This window comes from Chelon labrosus (assembly GCF_963514085.1).
Source record: "Chelon labrosus genome assembly, chromosome: 8".
In the NCBI taxonomy this organism is placed as follows: domain Eukaryota; kingdom Metazoa; phylum Chordata; class Actinopteri; order Mugiliformes; family Mugilidae; genus Chelon; species Chelon labrosus.
In genome coordinates this window covers 12,864,280-12,882,345 of record NC_140358.1, presented here as the reverse complement: position 1 = coordinate 12,882,345, position 18,066 = coordinate 12,864,280, and the positions used below count along the sequence as shown (strand labels likewise).

The 18,066-nt window shown below is 42.9% G+C and overlaps 4 protein-coding genes across 6 annotated transcripts in view; all 4 read left to right on the top strand.

The window, feature by feature from the left end:
• LOC311491428 (protocadherin gamma-C5-like) overlaps window positions 1-18,066 on the top strand; it is a gene marked incomplete at its 5' end in the record, with an annotated part of 43,674 nt that overhangs the window by 6,314 nt on the left and 19,294 nt on the right. Inside the window, one exon of one of the 3 annotated variants that reach the window (XM_084549349.1) lies at window positions 769-3,222. The exons of 1 other annotated variant lie outside the window; for it this stretch is intronic. In XM_084549349.1, coding sequence (XP_084405475.1) covers window positions 769-3,222 — 2,454 coding nt within the window. Of the gene's footprint in view, window positions 1-768; window positions 3,223-15,512; window positions 17,991-18,066 lie in introns of those variants that run through there. One more of the 3 variants, XM_084549350.1, reaches the window with a different exon arrangement.
• Window positions 3,264-7,915, top strand: LOC311491440 (protocadherin gamma-C5-like). The gene has a single exon (XM_084549368.1). It carries the CDS (start codon window positions 5,335-5,337, stop codon window positions 7,819-7,821), a length of 2,487 nt encoding a protein of 828 aa, XP_084405494.1. The 5' UTR covers window positions 3,264-5,334; the 3' UTR covers window positions 7,822-7,915.
• LOC311491434 (protocadherin gamma-C5-like) lies at window positions 8,567-11,125 on the top strand. The gene has a single exon (XM_084549362.1). It carries the CDS (start codon window positions 8,575-8,577, stop codon window positions 11,101-11,103), a length of 2,529 nt encoding a protein of 842 aa, XP_084405488.1. The 5' UTR covers window positions 8,567-8,574; the 3' UTR covers window positions 11,104-11,125.
• LOC311491435 (protocadherin gamma-C5-like) lies at window positions 11,886-14,593 on the top strand. The gene has a single exon (XM_084549363.1). The coding sequence runs from the start codon at window positions 12,033-12,035 to the stop codon at window positions 14,553-14,555; it is 2,523 nt and encodes an 840-aa protein (XP_084405489.1). The 5' UTR covers window positions 11,886-12,032; the 3' UTR covers window positions 14,556-14,593.

Here is an 18,066-nt window from a genome sequence, read left to right as displayed (position 1 = left end):
GTTGTGCCAACTATGTTCTTTTTACACAAGTGCAACCTGACTTTATAACTGAACTACTTTTGCAGATCAGAGTCTATAAAAGATAAACTATGGTTAGGTAACTTGTTCTGTAGAGGACTTTTAGCTATTGTCTATGAATATTATATGTTTCAGCTTTACAATTGTCATACAATATTCTGCGTTTTCAAAGTATATTAGGCTGCCTTTAGTTGCTGAGGGATGTTTGACTGTGCCTGTATATAGATACATGAATTATATGGAAGACAATGCAAAATCAAAAGTAGGGAGTTTGTGAATGATTTACCTAGCAACTTATCAGATTAAATCCTTAAATCCAATTTCATTTTATTTATTTGTGTGTGAAATTCTTTTTTAGACGGCTTGGGATTTTATTGAAGTGGGCATTTGTAGTCACTTAATTGTGATGTTTTTCGTTTTGCCTTGAACTGCACTGGGGGAACATGCCTGTCTAGCTCTTAGCTGAATGGCCGCAGCTGTGCTCCAATAGCACTGCGAGTTGTACAAAGAGATCTACTCCCTCCCCCATCCGTCCTCACCACTGTAGCCAGTATATTACTTCGAGTCCGAGATGAGAGGAGGCTGCGTTTAAACAGTCGAATGAAATATTATTTCATTTAAATATCAGGATGCATGAACTGGAACATCTCGGGATTCCAGCAACTTCGTCATTGATGGATTTTCATATCGATCGTTTGGTTCTAAATTATATTTCGCTGGGAAATAACGTTGCACTGTAACGGACCGGGGATGACAAAGAGAATGGGATACCGAGACTGGAGATGGCTGGCTCTTTGGTGGCATCATTTCTTTCTCTTGTGGAGTACAATAGACGGACAGACTCGTTACAGCATCCCAGAGGAGCTGGAACGAGGATCATTGGTGGGAAATTTAGCCAAAGATCTCGGTTTGGGATTATCAGATATTTTTGACCGTAAGCTTCGTGTCGCTTCTGAGGCTGGTAAGCAGTATTTCAGCGTGGATGCGGGGAAGGGCGAGCTGGTGGTGAGCGACAGAATAGACAGAGAGGCTTTATGCGGACAAAGCGCCAGCTGTGTGTTACCTCTGCAGGTCGTTATAGAGAATCCGCTACAGTTACATCGGATAGAAGTGGAGATAAAAGACGTAAACGACAACGCTCCTGGTTTTCTCAAAAGTGATCATATGATAGAAATAGCTGAATCCACCGTTGTAGGTGTTCGTTTTCCTTTAGAGATGGCAGAGGACGCTGATGTCGGGAGTAACGGACTAAAGACGTATGCTCTAAGCAAAGATGATTGTTTTACTTTAAAAGTAAAAGAAATTGAAAATGGAAGAAAAATGCCCGAATTATTGTTAGAAAAATCATTAGACCGCGAGAAAAAAGCAGTACACCATCTAGTCCTTACTGCTATTGACGGAGGCAATCCGGTTAAGTCCGGAACATCAAAAATAACTGTAACTGTACTTGACTTTAATGACAATGTGCCATTATTCGAAAGTAGTTTCTATAAAATGACTGTTAAAGAAAACAGTGCAAATGGCACATTTTTAATTGCAACAAAAGCAACAGACATAGACCAGGGTCCAAATGGAGAAATTGAGTACTCACTTGGTGTACACACACCACCATCAGTGCTGTCGTTGTTTCATATAGATGCTGTGACAGGAGATATATATTTGAAACAACAATTAGACTATGAAAGTCAAACCTCGTATCGATTAGATATTAGTGCAAAAGATAAAGGTTTCCCTAAAATGGAGGGTCGCTGCAGTGTGCAGGTGGATGTCTTAGATGTAAATGATAATGCCCCCGAAATTGTGCTCACTTCAAAGTCTACTTCTGTACCCGAAGACTCTCGCAGTGGAACCGTTGTAGCTCTCCTCAGCGTCCGTGATCTTGATTCAGCTGATAACGGAAAAGTGACGATACAGCTTCCCAAAGGCTCTCCCTTTACTCTGAAGCCATCTTTTTCCAATAATTATGCACTGGTTACTAGCGGTGCTTTAGACCGCGAGTCGTTCCCAGAATATAATATCGAAATAACAGCAACAGACTCAGGTTCTCCTGCACTGTCTAGTAAGAAAGTTATTCCTGTCAGAATCACTGATGTGAATGACAATCCTCCTATATTCACTCAGCGAACATATAATGTGTACTTAAAAGAGAATGGAGTAGCAGGCTCTATACTGTACTCAGTATCAGCATCTGACCTGGATTTTGGAGAAAACGCAAAGATCTCTTACTCTATACTGGACTCTAAAGTGCAGGACGTTTCTGTCTCGTCTTATGTTTACATTAACTCAGATAACGGCAGCATCTACAGCATGCACTCGTTTGACTATGAGAAACTGAAGGTGTTTCAGATTCAGGTTCAGGCAAAGGATCAGGGCTCTCCGTCTCTCAGCAGCAACGCCACTGTCCATGTTTTTATCCTGGACCAGAACGACAATGCCCCCGCTGTCATTTACCCCTCCTCCGCTGCCATGGGCTCCCTCTCTCACCAGAGGATGCCCCGCTCCGCTAAAGCCGGTCACCTGGTTACTAAGGTGACGGCCGTGGACGCTGACTCGGGCCATAACGCCTGGATCTCCTACAAACTGGCGGAGGCCACAGACGCCTCTCTGTTCATCGTCAGTCTGTACACAGGGGAGGTGAGGACTAAACGCGCTGTGTCCGAGCAGGACGACTCCTCTCAGAGGTTGCTTATAGAGATCAAGGACGACGGGGAACCGGTCCAGTCCTCCACCGTCACTGTGTCCATCCTGCTGGAGGACGGTCTCCATGAGCCCATCTTAGACCTGCGACAGAAAACGGCCGAGCCCGGCAAGAAAACTGGGAGAATCACCCTTTATTTGATTCTCTCTCTGGCCTCGGTGTCCGTGTTGTCTCTGTTGACTTTTCTCATCTTAGCTGTTAAATGCATCAGGAACAGCAGAAGCAGCGATAGTTGCTGCATGAGACGGAGCGACTGTGATGATTACAAGAACCCCAACAGAAACCTGCAGATTCAGCTCAACACTGATGGACCTATAAAGTACGTGGAGGTCCTGGGAGGAGACATGTTGTCTCAGAGTCAATCCTTCAGGTCCTGTATGTCTCCAATGTCAGAGTACAGTGACTTCACTTTGATTAAACCCAGCAGTACCACAGACTTTAAGGAGGTGATCAGTGTCCTGGATGCGTCTTTACCTGACAGCACCTGGACCTTTGAAAGCCAGCAGGTGAGCAAATGACAGTGAAATTACTCAAATGACATACTGTAACTTTTTATTGTTGTCCACTAATTGTGGTTTTATGGTAAAAAGTGATAGCCGGCGAGAACATTTTTATCACCCTATATGCAGGGAAAAAGTGGTGAGAACTCAGGCATTTATATATATTTAACTACCACTGAGTATACTCAGATTTCTTTTCATTATTATTTCATCTGCAACCCAATTACATCCCTCCAGTAGCTAGTATATCGCCAGAAATATTTTGCCGGACAAACCAAAGTTAGCTGCATTATGATAGTGGAAAATGTTGTATTTATTATAATATATATTATCAAGTTTTAGACTTCAGACTTTACGAGAAGTTTTTATTTTTTACGCATGCCTTATTGGGTAACACTTTACTTGACAGTGTCGACATAAGAGTGACATGACACTGTCATAACTATGATATGACACTGTCATAAAAGTGTCATAAACTTTATAAACATGTCATAAACGTTTATGACCTCGGTCATTAAGTGTCATTCGGTTTTTGTTATGACAAGTTGACATTGCTTGGGTTGTCTCGATTATGACAATTTGACATTAATCAAAGTGACATTACCAGAAGTTGTCTTGGTCATGACAAGTTGACATTAAATATGTTTGGGACGTCTTTGTAATGACAACTTGACATTAACCAGGATGACATTACCAGAGGATGTCTTTGTCATGACAACCTGACATTAAATTTGTTTGGAGTGTCCTTATTAAGATAACTTGGCATTAAACAGGATGACATTACCAGAGGATGTCTTTGTCATGACAGCTTGACATAAACAGAAAATCCACCTCTTTTTGTATTCATGACATGTTGACATAATGATTATTATAATTAGATGTGCAAGGTTAGAGACCAATTCTAGCACTTGGTCAGATAGATGTGTGTGTGTGACATGACAGGATATTTCACAAAACTGACTGTCATGACACCATTATGACAGTGTAACAAATACATTCTTTGACCTAAAGTAAAGTGGTACCATTTTGATTTGTCATTAAGATATCATGAAGAATAATGGCTGTCATGACACCATTATGACAGTGTAACGAATACATTCTTTGACCTAAAGTAAAGTGATACCATCTTGCTTTGTCATTAAGACCAAGTGCTGGAATTGGTCTCTAACCTTGCACATCTAATTATAATAATCATTATGTCAACATGTCATGAATACAAAAAGAGGTGGATTTTCTGTTTATGTCAAGCTGTCATGACAAAGACATCCTCTGGTAATGTCATCCTGGTTAATGTAAAGTTGTCATTACAAAGACGTCCCAAACATATTTAATGTCAACTTGTCATGACCAAGACAACTTCTGGTAATGTCACTTTGATTAATGTCAAATTGTCATAATCGAGACAACCCAAGCAATGTCAACTTGTCATAACAAAAACCGAATGATACTTAATGACAGAGGTCATAAACGTTTATGACATGTTTATAAAGTTTATGACACTTTTATGACAGTGTCATGTCATAGTTATGACAGTGTCATGTCACTCTTATGTCACTCTTATGTCGACACTGTCAAGTAAAGTGTTACCCCTTAGGGTAGTGGGTATGGTTTTTAACTGGCGCATGTTTTCAGTGGTTTGTTTATTTATTTTTTTTGTTGTTGTAGTTTTTCATAAATGGATACTTTGTCGGATCAATTGTATTACGTTACAGTAACACAGAGTAATAACATAAGTCTTAGACATGTCACACACACACACACACAACAGTGCATCTGGGTCGACTCTCAAAAGCTCAGCTGTGTCTTTAAAAGCACAGCTCAAGTCTCTTCCTATTGGATGTTAGTGATAGATGCTGTGCTCCAATAGCACACAAGACTGTACAAAGAGATCTACCCCCTCCCCCTGCAGCCTCAGCACCAAAAACGTTAACAATGCAACGAGCTAGAGGACGGTGTGATGAGCTCGCATCTCAGTGCTGAGAAGAAAACCGTTAATTTGCGCTTCAGACATGAACACAAAAGCTTCATGTATTTTTATGAGTATAGTTAATGCTCCTTGGAACTGGATATTAACTTTGTTTTTCTTGATGGGAAATAACATATTCTAACGGATAAGGAATGACAAAGAGAATGGGATACAGAGACTGGAGATGGCTGGCTCTTTGGTGGCATCATTTCTTTCTCCTGTGGAGTACAATAGACGGACAGACTCGTTACAGCATCCCGGAGGAACTAAAACAGGGATCAGTGGTAGGAAATCTAGCCAAAGATCTCGGTTTGGCATTGTCTGACATTTTTGATCGTAAAGTCCGTGTCGCCTCGGATTCTGGTGAGCAGTATTTCAGCGTGGATGCGGGGAAGGGCGAGCTGGTGGTGAGCGACAGAATAGACAGAGAGGCTTTATGCGGACAAAGCGCCAGCTGTGTGTTGCCTTTACAGATAGTTCTTGAAAAACCCCTAAGTTTACACCGAATTGAGGTAGAAATAAAAGATATTAATGATAATTCTCCCAGGTTTCATACAAAGGAACTCTCGTTAAAAATTGCGGAATCGGCAGCAGTGGGGACTCGCTTTCTCTTGGAGGGTGCAGAGGATTCAGACGTTGGAGGTAACTCGGTAAAATCCTACACCTTAAGTAAAAACGACTGTTTTACGTTAAAAATGAAGGAGGTTGAGGACGGCAAATCAGTCCCTGAGTTAGTGTTAGAGAGGTCTCTTGATCGAGAGAAGAAGGCAGTTCATCAGCTACTGCTGACTGCATTAGACGGAGGGAATCCAGTAATGTCTGGTACGTCACAAATAACTATTACAGTGCTTGATAACAACGACAATTTTCCAGTATTTGACAAAAACACATACAAAGTTTCCTTACACGAGAATACTGCAAAAGATACATTTGTGATCAAAATTACAGCAACGGATGCTGATGAGGGACCAAATGGAGAAGTTGAATTCTCTTTTGGTGCACGGACACCAGATTCAGTGCTATCAGTATTTGAAATTAATTCATTAACTGGAGAGATATATTTAAAAGGAGAATTAGATTATGAAAGCGCAACGACCTATAAAATCGAAATCACGGCGAAAGACAAGGGCGTTCCTGAAATGGAGAGCCACTGTCGCCTGCAGATAGATGTTGTCGATGTTAATGACAACACTCCAGAAATTGTTCTCACTTCTGAACCACAGCCGGTGCGCGAAGACGCACCGAGTGGCACTGTGGTGGCTTTGCTCAATGCACGCGATGCTGACTCCGGTAATAACAGCAAAGTGACACTGAAGTTAGCCAAAGGTTCTCATTTCTCTCTAAAGCCATCGTTTTCTAACAATTACGCTCTTGTTACCAGTGGTACTTTAGACAGAGAGAGTTCCTCAGAGTATAATATTGAAATAAAAGCCACTGATTCAGGTTCTCCTCCACTCTCCAGTAAGAAAATAATACCTGTCAGAATCATTGATGTGAATGACAACCCTCCTATATTCACTCAGCGAACATATAATGTGTATTTAAAAGAGAATGGAGTAGCAGGCTCTATACTGTACTCAGTATCAGCATCTGACCTGGATTTTGGTGAAAACGCAAAGATCTCTTACTCTATACTGGACTCTAAAGTGCAGGACGTTTCTGTCTCGTCTTATGTTTACATTAACTCGGATAACGGCAGCATCTACAGCATGCACTCGTTTGACTATGAGAAACTGAAGGTGTTTCAGATTCAGGTTCAGGCAAAGGATCAGGGCTCTCCGCCTCTCAGCAGCAACGCCACTGTCCATGTTTTTATCTTGGACCAGAACGACAATGCCCCCGCTGTCATTTACCCCTCCTCCGCTGCCATGGGCTCCCTCTCTCATCAGAGGATGCCCCGCTCCGCTAAAGCCGGTCACCTGGTTACTAAGGTGACGGCCGTGGACGCTGACTCGGGCCATAACGCCTGGATCTCCTACAAACTGGCGGAGGCCACAGACGCCTCTCTGTTCACTGTCAATCTGTACACAGGAGAGGTGAGGACTAAACGCGCTGTATACGAGCAGGACGACTCCTCTCAGAGGTTGATTATAGAGATCAAGGACGACGGGGAACCGGTACAGTCCTCCACCGTCACGGTGTCCATCCTGCTGGAGGACGGTCTCCATGAGCCCATCTTAGACCTCCGACAGAAAGTGGCCGAGTCCGGCAAGAAAACTGGGAGAATCACCCTTTATTTGATTCTCTCTCTGGCCTCGGTGTCCGTGCTGTCTCTGTTGACTTTTCTCATCTTAGCTGTTAAATGCATCAGGAACAGCAGAAGCAGCGGTAGTTGCTGCATGAGACGGAGCGACTGTGATGATTACAAGAACCCCAACAGAAACCTGCAGATTCAGCTCAACACTGATGGACCTATAAAGTACGTGGAGGTCCTGGGAGGAGACATGTTGTCTCAGAGTCAGTCCTTCAGGTCCTGTATGTCTCCGATGTCAGAGTACAGTGACTTCACTTTGATTAAACCCAGCAGCACCACAGACTTTAAGGAGGTGATCAGTGTCCTGGATGCGTCTTTACCTGACAGCACCTGGACCTTTGAGAGCCAGCAGGTGAGCAGAAAACGAAATAAGCTTTCTGTGTGATTTCGTGAGCATTGTTTCAGAGCTTGAAATCTTTGTTCGTCATCTAATAACATAGTGTTTTTACGGTCCTTATAATGTGACGTTACGACGATGTTTATTATCAGTAAGTATGGGTTATATTTTATGTTATTATTTGTCCTCCTTTGTTAAACGCAGTGTTTCTTTTGAGTTGGTTTTCGCGCTTGATTATTTTGCACTCTTGGTTTGAGTGTTGTTGGATTTTGGGATCCTCCCCTACCGTATGAATTACACTTTGTTTCAGCACCACGAGGCTGGACAGCGAAACCCTATCTCGGCAGCTGCAAAATACCAGTGCATTTATCTGTATCAAATCAAAAAAGCCGTTTGTTTCAGTAAACAAAATATAGATTTATAATTGTATGACTTTAATCAGATCTCATTTTACTTGCATTAAGAATATTGATAAATAACTAAATGCACTTCATCGTTTCATTCACATACTCTTAATGCATCGGGGTGGACCGTTTCATGTGCAGCTGTGTCTTTAAAAGCACTATTCACCTGCCTTCTTAGTGGATGGTTACGATGGATGTTGTTCACCAATGAACTGTGGAACTGTACAAAGAGATCTAGTCCCTCCCCCATGCAGCAGCAGCTCCATAAACGTTTCATTTCAATGAGCTGCACGAGAGAGAGTGATGCTGGTAAAGGATATAAAAACGAAAAATACAGATTTGTTAAGTATGAACTGATTTGGGTTGTTCACTTTGGATTAACCTATTAAGGCTATGGATGGTATATATCGTTTTTTCGATTACTTCACTGGGAAGTAATTCTGGCGGATCCGAGATGACAAAGACAATAGGATACCGAGACTGGAGATGGCTGGTGCTCTGGTGGCATTATTTTTTTCTCTTGTGGAGTACAATAAACGGACAGACTCGTTACAGCATACAAGAGGAACTAAAACAGGGATCTGTTGTAGGAAATCTTGCCAAAGATCTGGGTTTGGGATTGTCTGAGATTTTCGATCGTAAGCTCCGTGTCGCCTCTGAGGCTGGTAAGCAGTATTTCAGCGTGGATGCGGGGAAGGGTGAGCTGGTGGTGAGCGACAGAATAGACAGAGAGGCTCTATGCGGACAAAGCGTCAGCTGCGTTTTACCTCTGCAAGTAGTCGTCGATAAGCCATTGCAGTTATACCGGGTAGAGGTGGAAATACAAGATGTTAATGACAATTCACCTATATTTCCTAAATCAGAAATTATATTACAAATAGCTGAGTCCACAGCGGCGGGGGCTCGTTTTCCTTTGGAGCCTGCGCAAGATCGTGATGTTGGAGTGAACTCTGTGAGATCGTATACTTTGAGTAAAGACGATTTTTTTAGTTTAAAAATCAAAGATGTGTCCGGTGGTAGGAAAGTCCCAGAGTTGGTGCTATCTAAATCTCTCGACAGAGAAAAAAAGCCCAAACATCAACTGCAACTAACCGCGATAGATGGTGGAAATCCAGTGAAATCTGGAATTTCTCAGATAACTATAAATGTGCTGGATATTAATGATAATTTCCCTGTATTTGAGAAAAACGTTTACAAAGTCTCCATAAGCGAAAGTAGCGCACAAGGTGCATCTATCCTAAAACTGACTGCAAAAGATACTGATGAAGGTATTAATGGAGAGGTGGAGTATTCATTCGGAACTCACACACCAGATACGGTTCTATCTGTGTTTGACATAGATTCATTAACCGGCGAAATACGACTGACAGGCAAATTAGACTTTGAAACAAATGCTAATTTTGAAATTGACGTTTGTGCAAAAGACAAAGGAACGCCGAGAATGGAAGGACATTGTACTGTCCATATTGAAGTGTTAGATGTCAACGATAATGCTCCAAATATATTTCTGACCTCCCAACCAAACTCTGTACCCGAGGACGCACCAAGTGGTACAGTAGTAGCTTTAATAAGTGCCCGAGACCTTGACTCCGGGGAGAATGGTAAAGTTACATTACAAGTTCCTAAAGGTTCTTCTTTCAACCTGAAACCATCTTTTTCTGATAATTACGCACTGGTTACCGGTACTGCTTTAGACAGGGAGACTTTCTCAGAGTATAATATTGTGATAACGGCCACTGATTTAGGTTCTCCCCCTCTGTCGACTAAAAGGACAATTAATGTCACTGTTACTGATGTGAATGACAATCCTCCTATATTCACTCAGCGAACATATAATGTGTACTTAAAAGAGAATGGAGTAGCAGGCTCTATACTGTACTCAGTATCAGCATCTGACCTGGATTTTGGTGAAAACGCAAAGATTTCTTACTCTATCCTGGACTCTAAAGTGCAGGACGTTTCTGTCTCGTCTTATGTTTACATTAACTCAGATAACGGCAGCATCTACAGCATGCACTCGTTTGACTATGAGAAACTGAAGGTGTTTCAGATTCAGGTTCAGGCAAAGGATCAGGGCTCTCCGCCTCTCAGCAGCAACGCCACTGTCCATGTTTTTATCCTGGACCAGAACGACAATGCCCCCGCTGTTATTTACCCCTCCTCCGCTGCCATGGGCTCCCTCTCTCATCAGAGGATGCCCCGCTCCGCTAAAGCCGGTCACCTGGTTACTAAGGTGACGGCCGTGGACGCTGACTCGGGTCATAACGCCTGGATCTCCTACAAACTGGCGGAGGCCACAGACGCCTCTCTGTTCACCGTCAATCTGTACACAGGAGAGGTGAGGACTAAACGCGCTGTATACGAGCAGGACGACTCCTCTCAGAGGTTGCTTATAGAGATCAAGGACGACGGGGAACCGGTCCAGTCCTCCACCGTCACGGTGTCCATCCTGCTGGAGGACGGTCTCCATGAGCCCATCTTAGACCTCCGACAGAAAGTGGCCGAGCCCGGCAAGAAAACTGGGAGAATCACCCTTTATTTGATTCTCTCTCTGGCCTCGGTGTCCGTGTTGTCTCTGTTGACTTTTCTCATCTTAGCTGTTAAATGCATCAGGAACAGCAGAAGCAGCGGTAGTTGCTGCATGAGACGGAGCGACTGTGATGATTACAAGAACCCCAACAGAAACCTGCAGATTCAGCTCAACACTGATGGACCTATAAAGTACGTGGAGGTCCTGGGAGGAGACATGTTGTCTCAGAGTCAGTCCTTCAGGTCCTGTATGTCTCCGATGTCAGAGTACAGTGACTTCACTTTGATTAAACCCAGCAGTACCACAGACTTTAAGGAGGTGATCAGTGTCTTGGATGCGTCTTTACCTGACAGCACCTGGACCTTTGAGAGCCAGCAGGTGAGCAGAAAACAATAGACCTGCACTACTATACACTGTGTTATTCATTATTGACTTAAATAGCCTCAAGTAAATAAATAATCTACTTTTAACTATTCAGATATATAATTTCTTCAGTTCTGGGTGTTCATACTATACATTTATTAATTATGAATTTTGGTTTCACCATAAATAAAATGTTATATTATTTTCACACGTAAATCAGCTCTACGTCAGTTTTATTCTCTCCACACATTTTTTTTTCAGCATTATGCCATTGATAAAAATAACTCATTAACTTTAATACTTTTTAAAAACCCTATCCACTGTAGAAGGATCTCAATGTGACAGTCTCTAATCATCATGACCTGAACTATATTTAGATAGCTTGCATGGTGCCAGTTTCCTTGTTTGAGGAAAAGTGTCTTTTTCCACATTTTACCATCAATATCACATGGGGTGATTTTATTTATTTATTTATTTTTTCATTTTTCACTGCAGATATTATTATTTTTTTGATTCAGTGATGATATTGACAGGACTTTTGTAGTACACATTTCCAAATAAAGTTTCAACTGGTTTGGGATTTTTGAAATGAAAATCCTTATATTTTAAAGAGCTGAATTCATAATTGAGTTTCCGCAGGGACCTTTCTCACACAAATCAGACGTGCACATTCCCTGCATGCTCAGTGTGTGCAGTAGCCTTTTGAGCAGACCCTAGCCCCATCTGATTGGATAGCAGAAATGGATGCTGGGAACCAGTAGCGTACAGAACTGTACAAAGCGATCTACTCCTTCCCCCATTCGTTCTCGCCACGGCAGCCCTCAGTGTGCTCAGAGCTGGCGAGGAGATGCCTTTATTCAATGGCGCACGTACTAGTTATTTTATTGCAAATGATTTAAGTTTTTATTTATGGACCACTTTCCATTCTGGTGATGGCTTTAAACGCTGGCTTATATCGATGAATGCCTCGATGGGAAATAACGTATTCTAACGGACAGGGGATGACAAAGACAATGGGATACAGAGACTGGAGATGGCTGGCGCTTTGGTGGCATCATTTCTTTCTTTTGTGGAGTACAATAAACGGACAGACTCGTTACAGCATCCCCGAAGAACTAAAGCAGGGATCGGTGGTAGGAAATCTAGCCAAAGATCTGGGTTTGGGATTATCTGACATTTTTGACCGTAAAGTGCGAGTCGATTCTGAGGCTGGTAAGCAGTATTTCAGCGTGGATGCGGGGAAGGGCGAGCTGGTGGTGAGCGACAGAATAGACAGGGAGGCTTTATGCGGACAAAGCGCCAGCTGTGTGTTACCTTTGCAAATTGTTGTAGAGAATCCGCTACAGCTACACCGGATAGAAGTAGAAATAAAAGACATAAACGACAATTCGCCAATTTTTATAACAGAGGAGCGATCTTTAAAGATAGCAGAATCTACTGTCACCGGCATACGTTTTCCTTTGGACACAGCACAGGATCAGGATGTTGGTAGTAATTCAGTAAAGGCTTACACACTAAGTAAAAACGAGTGTTTTAGTTTGAAAATGAAAGAGTTATCTGGAAACCGACAGGCTCCAGAATTAGTACTAGAAAAAGTACTAGATAGAGAAAAACAAAGTGTCCATCATTTGTTGCTGACAGCGTCAGACGGAGGTAATCCTGTCAAAACGGGAACCACAAAAATCACAGTTACTGTACTAGACATAAACGACAATATCCCTGTTTTCAAAAGGCCACTGTATAATGTAACTATCCATGAAAATAGCGTCGTTGGTTCTGTACTCGTTAAAGTTGAGGCAACAGATCCAGACGAAGGTGTTAATGGAGAGATTGAATATCTATTTGCAGAACACACACCGCAATCGCTGTTATCTATTTTTCAGATGGACCCAGATACGGGCGAAATTTCCTTGGTAGGACCGTTAGATTATGAGAACAGTGTAATGCATGAAATACGTATTACTGCAAAAGACAAAGGAGTTCCTGAGATGGAGGGACACTGTCGTGTTCAAGTAGTTGTCATAGATATGAACGACAATGCCCCAGAAATAGTTCTCACTTCGAAACCAGACCCAGTGCGCGAGGATGCACCAAAAGGCACCGTTGTAGCCTTAATCAGGGCACGTGACCTTGACTCTGGTGATAACGGCAAAGTTACGTTAACACTCACAAATGGGTCTCCGTTCAGTTTAAAACCCTCATTTTCTAACAATTACGCATTAATTACAAGTGATGTTTTAGACAGGGAGAGTTTCTCAGAGTATAAAATTGAGATAACAGCCACTGATTCAGGTTCTCCTCCACTGTCTAGTAAGAAAGTTATACCTGTCAGAATCACTGATGTGAATGACAACCCTCCTATATTCACTCAGCGAACATATAATGTGTATTTGAAAGAGAATGGAGTAGCAGGCTCTATACTGTACTCAGTATCAGCATCTGACATGGATTTTGGTGAAAACGCAAAGATCTCTTACTCTATACTGGACTCTAAAGTGCAGGACGTGTCTGTCTCGTCTTATGTTTACATTAACTCAGATAACGGCAGCATCTACAGCATGCACTCGTTTGACTATGAGAAACTGAAGGTGTTTCAGATTCAGGTTCAGGCAAAGGATCAGGGCTCTCCGTCTCTCAGCAGCAACGCCACTGTCCATGTTTTTATCCTGGACCAGAACGACAATGCCCCCGCTGTCATTTACCCCTCCTCCGCTGCCCTGGGCTCCCTCTCTCATCAGAGGATGCCCCGCTCCGCTAAAGCCGGTCACCTGGTTACTAAGCTGACGGCTGTGGACGCTGACTCAGGTCATAACGCCTGGATCTCCTACAAACTGGCGGAGGCCACAGACGCCTCTCTGTTCACCGTCAATCTGTACACAGGGGAGGTGAGGACTAAACGCGCTGTATACGAGCAGGACGACTCCTCTCAGAGGTTGCTTATAGAGATCAAGGACGACGGGGAACCGGTACAGTCCTCCACCGTCACGGTGTCCATCCTGCTGGAGGACGGTCTCCATGAGCCCATCTTAGACCTCCGACAGAAAGTGGCCGAGTCCGGCAAGAAAACTGGGAGAATCACCCTTTATTTGATTCTCTCTCTGGCCTCGGTGTCCGTGCTGTCTCTGTTGACTTTTCTCATCTTAGCTGTTAAATGCATCAGGAACAGCAGAAGCAGCGGTAGTTGCTGCATGAGACGGAGCGACTGTGATGATTACAAGAACCCCAACAGAAACCTGCAGATTCAGCTCAACACTGATGGACCTATAAAGTACGTGGAGGTCCTGGGAGGAGACATGTTGTCTCAGAGTCAGTCCTTCAGGTCCTGTATGTCTCCGATGTCAGAGTACAGTGACTTCACTTTGATTAAACCCAGCAGCACCACAGACTTTAAGGAGGTGATCAGTGTTTTGGATGCGTCTTTACCTGACAGCACCTGGACCTTTGAGAGCCAGCAGGTGAGCAGAAAACAACAGACCTGCAGTTAAATGTATTTTGTCACAACTGGCATGAATTTCATTTTTCTTTAAGTAGTAAGATGTTTCTAAACTATCACGAGTTGATATTTGCCTAAAGGCATCCTTTCTTTTTATCTGGGTCTGTGTATGATGGTACCGAGTCTTTTCGTTAGTGTCACCACTGTGATTATCCAGAAAATGATTTTTTACATAATTAGGAAGCTGCAGTTTTAACTTACGTGTGTTGTGCTACTTAATATAGTATCACTCATTTAAATTAAGCATATTTTTTGTGTTGTTGAGAAGCCAGTTTATTTGTATTTGTTCTAATCCTGAAGAATATATTTTTAATAGGTAGACTTATAACCTGAAAAACTTTGCAACATTTACAGTATTTAAAATTTTTAATCAAACATTGTTCCTATATGGCAGGATATTCAATCATCCGTGAAGTAAATATTTGAAAATGTATTTTTTGTCATCATTTTCATATAACAATTACTTGTTATTAATTTAATAACATACCATTCAATATTTCATACAGCAGCATCATCCTGTTAAATATGTAGGGTTGATTAATAGTTTTGCAATATTAGTGGGTTTTTTTATGTCTTCCCTTTACATTATTTGATTTTTTTTTTTTTTTGTCACACAAACCTGACTTTCTCTTCTCTCGCGTTTGTTACTGTGATGGAAGAGGTGCTGTGGTCTTAACAGCAGCCTTCGAGCTCTGTGATTGGATAGTACAGATGGCTGCTGTGAGCCAATAGCATACAGAACTGTACAAAGAGATCTACTCCATCCCCCATTCAGCCTCACAACAGTTACCCACACTGTGCTAAGAGGTGGAGAGGAGATGCGTTTATGTGAAGGTGTCCGGAATTTAGTCCTTTATTGATATCATGCCTTTCTGGATTAATTTCCCATATCCATTTTCGTATTGGAATCAATGTCGGGCTGGTTATGTGAACAGCACATCGATGGAAAATATTATATTCTGAAGGACCGGGGATGACAAAGAGAATGAGATACCGAGACTGGAGATGGCTGGCGCTTTGGTGGCATCATTTCTTTCTCTTGTGGAGTACAATAGACGGACAGACTCGTTACAGCATCCCGGAGGAATTAAAACAAGGCTCTGTGGTAGGAAATCTAGCCAAAGATCTTGGTTTGGGACTCTCAGACATTTTTGACCGTAAGCTGCGTGTCGCCTCTGAGGCTGGTAAGCAGTATTTCAATGTGGACGCGGGGAAGGGCGAGTTGGTGGTGAGCGACAGAATAGACAGGGAGGCTTTATGCGGACAAAGCGCCAGCTGTGTGTTACCACTGCAAGTAGTAATAGAGAATCCCTTACATCTTTATCGGATAGAGGTGGAGATAAGAGACGTCAATGATAATACCCCTAGTTTTCTAAGCAAAGAAAAACATTTGAAAATTGCGGAGTTGACAGCGGTGGGTGCGCGCTACCCTTTAGAAACCGCTCAAGACCTCGACGTCGGTAGCAACTCACTAAAATCGTACAGTCTGAGCAAAGATGAGTGTTTTAGTTTGAAAATGAAAGATCTGGCTAATGGAAGAAAGGTGCCGGAGCTTGTTTTAGAAAAACCGCTGGACAGAGAAAAACAAAACGTTCATCAGTTACTGCTGACAGCGTTAGACGGGGGTAATCCTGTCAAAACCGGTACCTCAAAGATTATAGTGACCGTCTTAGACAACAACGACAATGTACCTATTTTCAAAAAAACATTATATAAAATAAATTTGCCTGAAAATAGTCAAAGTGGCTCAATGGTCGTAAAGGTAGAAGCCACAGACCCAGACGAGGGTGTTAACGGAGAGATTGAATATTCATTTGCTGATCATACACCGGAGACGTTACTGTCTATTTTTCAGATTGACTCCAGCACAGGAGAAATATATCTTAAAGGACAATTAGATTATGAGAACGTTGCAACACATGAAATAGATATTACTGCAAAAGATAAAGGTATTCCTGAAATGGAAGGCCATTGTCGTGTACAAGTGGAGGTATTAGACATAAATGATAACGCTCCGGAAATTGTTCTGACTTCAGAACCGAGCCAAGTACCCGAGGACGCACCGAGTGGCACAGTAGTGGCTTTGCTCACAGCTCGAGACCTTGACTCCGGCAATAATGGTAAAGTTACATTACAAGTTCCTAAAGGTTCTCCTTTTAACCTGAAACCCTCCTTTTCTGATAATTACGCACTGGTTACCAGTGGTCCTTTAGACAGAGAGACTTTCTCAGAGTACAATATTGTGATAACAGCCACTGATTTAGGTTCTCCGCCTCTATCCACCAAGAAGACTATTAATGTCACTGTTACTGATGTGAATGACAACCCACCCATTTTCACACAGCCAGCCTATGCTGTGTATTTAAAAGAGAATGGAGTAGCAGGCTCTATACTGTACTCAGTATCAGCATCTGACCTGGATTTTGGTGAAAACGCAAAGATCTCTTACTCCATACTGGACTCTAAAGTGCAGGACGTTTCTGTCTCGTCTTATGTTTACATTAACTCAGATAACGGCAGCATCTACAGCATGCACTCGTTTGACTATGAGAAACTGAAGGTGTTTCAGATTCAGGTTCAGGCAAAGGATCAGGGCTCTCCGTCTCTTAGCAGCAATGCCACTGTCCATGTTTTTATCCTGGACCAGAATGACAATGCCCCCGCTGTTATTTACCCCTCCTCCGCTGCCATGGGCTCCCTCTCTCATCAGAGGATGCCCCGCTCCGCTAAAGCCGGTCACCTGGTTACTAAGCTGACGGCTGTGGACGCTGACTCGGGCCATAACGCCTGGATCTCCTACAAACTGGCGGAGGCCACAGACGCCTCTTTGTTCACTGTCAATCTGTACACAGGAGAGGTGAGGACTAAACGCGCTGTATACGAGCAGGACGATTCCTCTCAGAGGTTGCTTATAGAGATCAAGGACGACGGGGAACCGGTCCAGTCCTCCACCGTCACTGTGTCCATCCTGCTGGAGGACGGTCTCCATGAGCCCATCTTAGACCTCCGACAGAAAACGGCCGAGCCCGGCAAGAAAACTGGGAGAATCACCCTTTATTTGATTCTCTCTCTGGCCTCGGTGTCCGTGCTGTCTCTCTTGACTTTTCTCATCTTAGCCGTTAAATGCATCAGGAGCAGCAGAAGCAGCGGTAGTTGCTGCATGAGACGGAGCGACTGTGATGATTACAAGAACCCCAACAGAAACCTGCAGATTCAGCTCAACACTGATGGACCTATAAAGTACGTGGAGGTCCTGGGAGGAGACATGTTGTCTCAGAGTCAGTCCTTCAGGTCCTGTATGTCTCCAATGTCAGAATACAGTGACTTCACTTTGATTAAACCCAGCAGCACCACAGACTTTAAGGAAGTGATCAGTGTCCTGGATGCGTCTTTACCTGACAGCACCTGGACCTTTGAGAGCCAGCAGGTGAGCACAGAGAAATATAATAAGTGACATGAACAAATATTTGCTCTCTTTGTGTGAAATCATAATAGCAAGATAA

What these genes read in the sequence shown, in the direction of transcription:
- LOC311491435 (XM_084549363.1), top strand. Translation starts at nt 12,033, where the DNA reads ATGCCTCGATGGGAAATAACGTATTCTAACGGACAGGGGATGACAAAG.
- LOC311491440 (XM_084549368.1), top strand. Translation starts at nt 5,335, where the DNA reads ATGACAAAGAGAATGGGATACAGAGACTGGAGATGGCTGGCTCTTTGG.
- LOC311491434 (XM_084549362.1), top strand. Translation starts at nt 8,575, where the DNA reads ATGGTATATATCGTTTTTTCGATTACTTCACTGGGAAGTAATTCTGGC.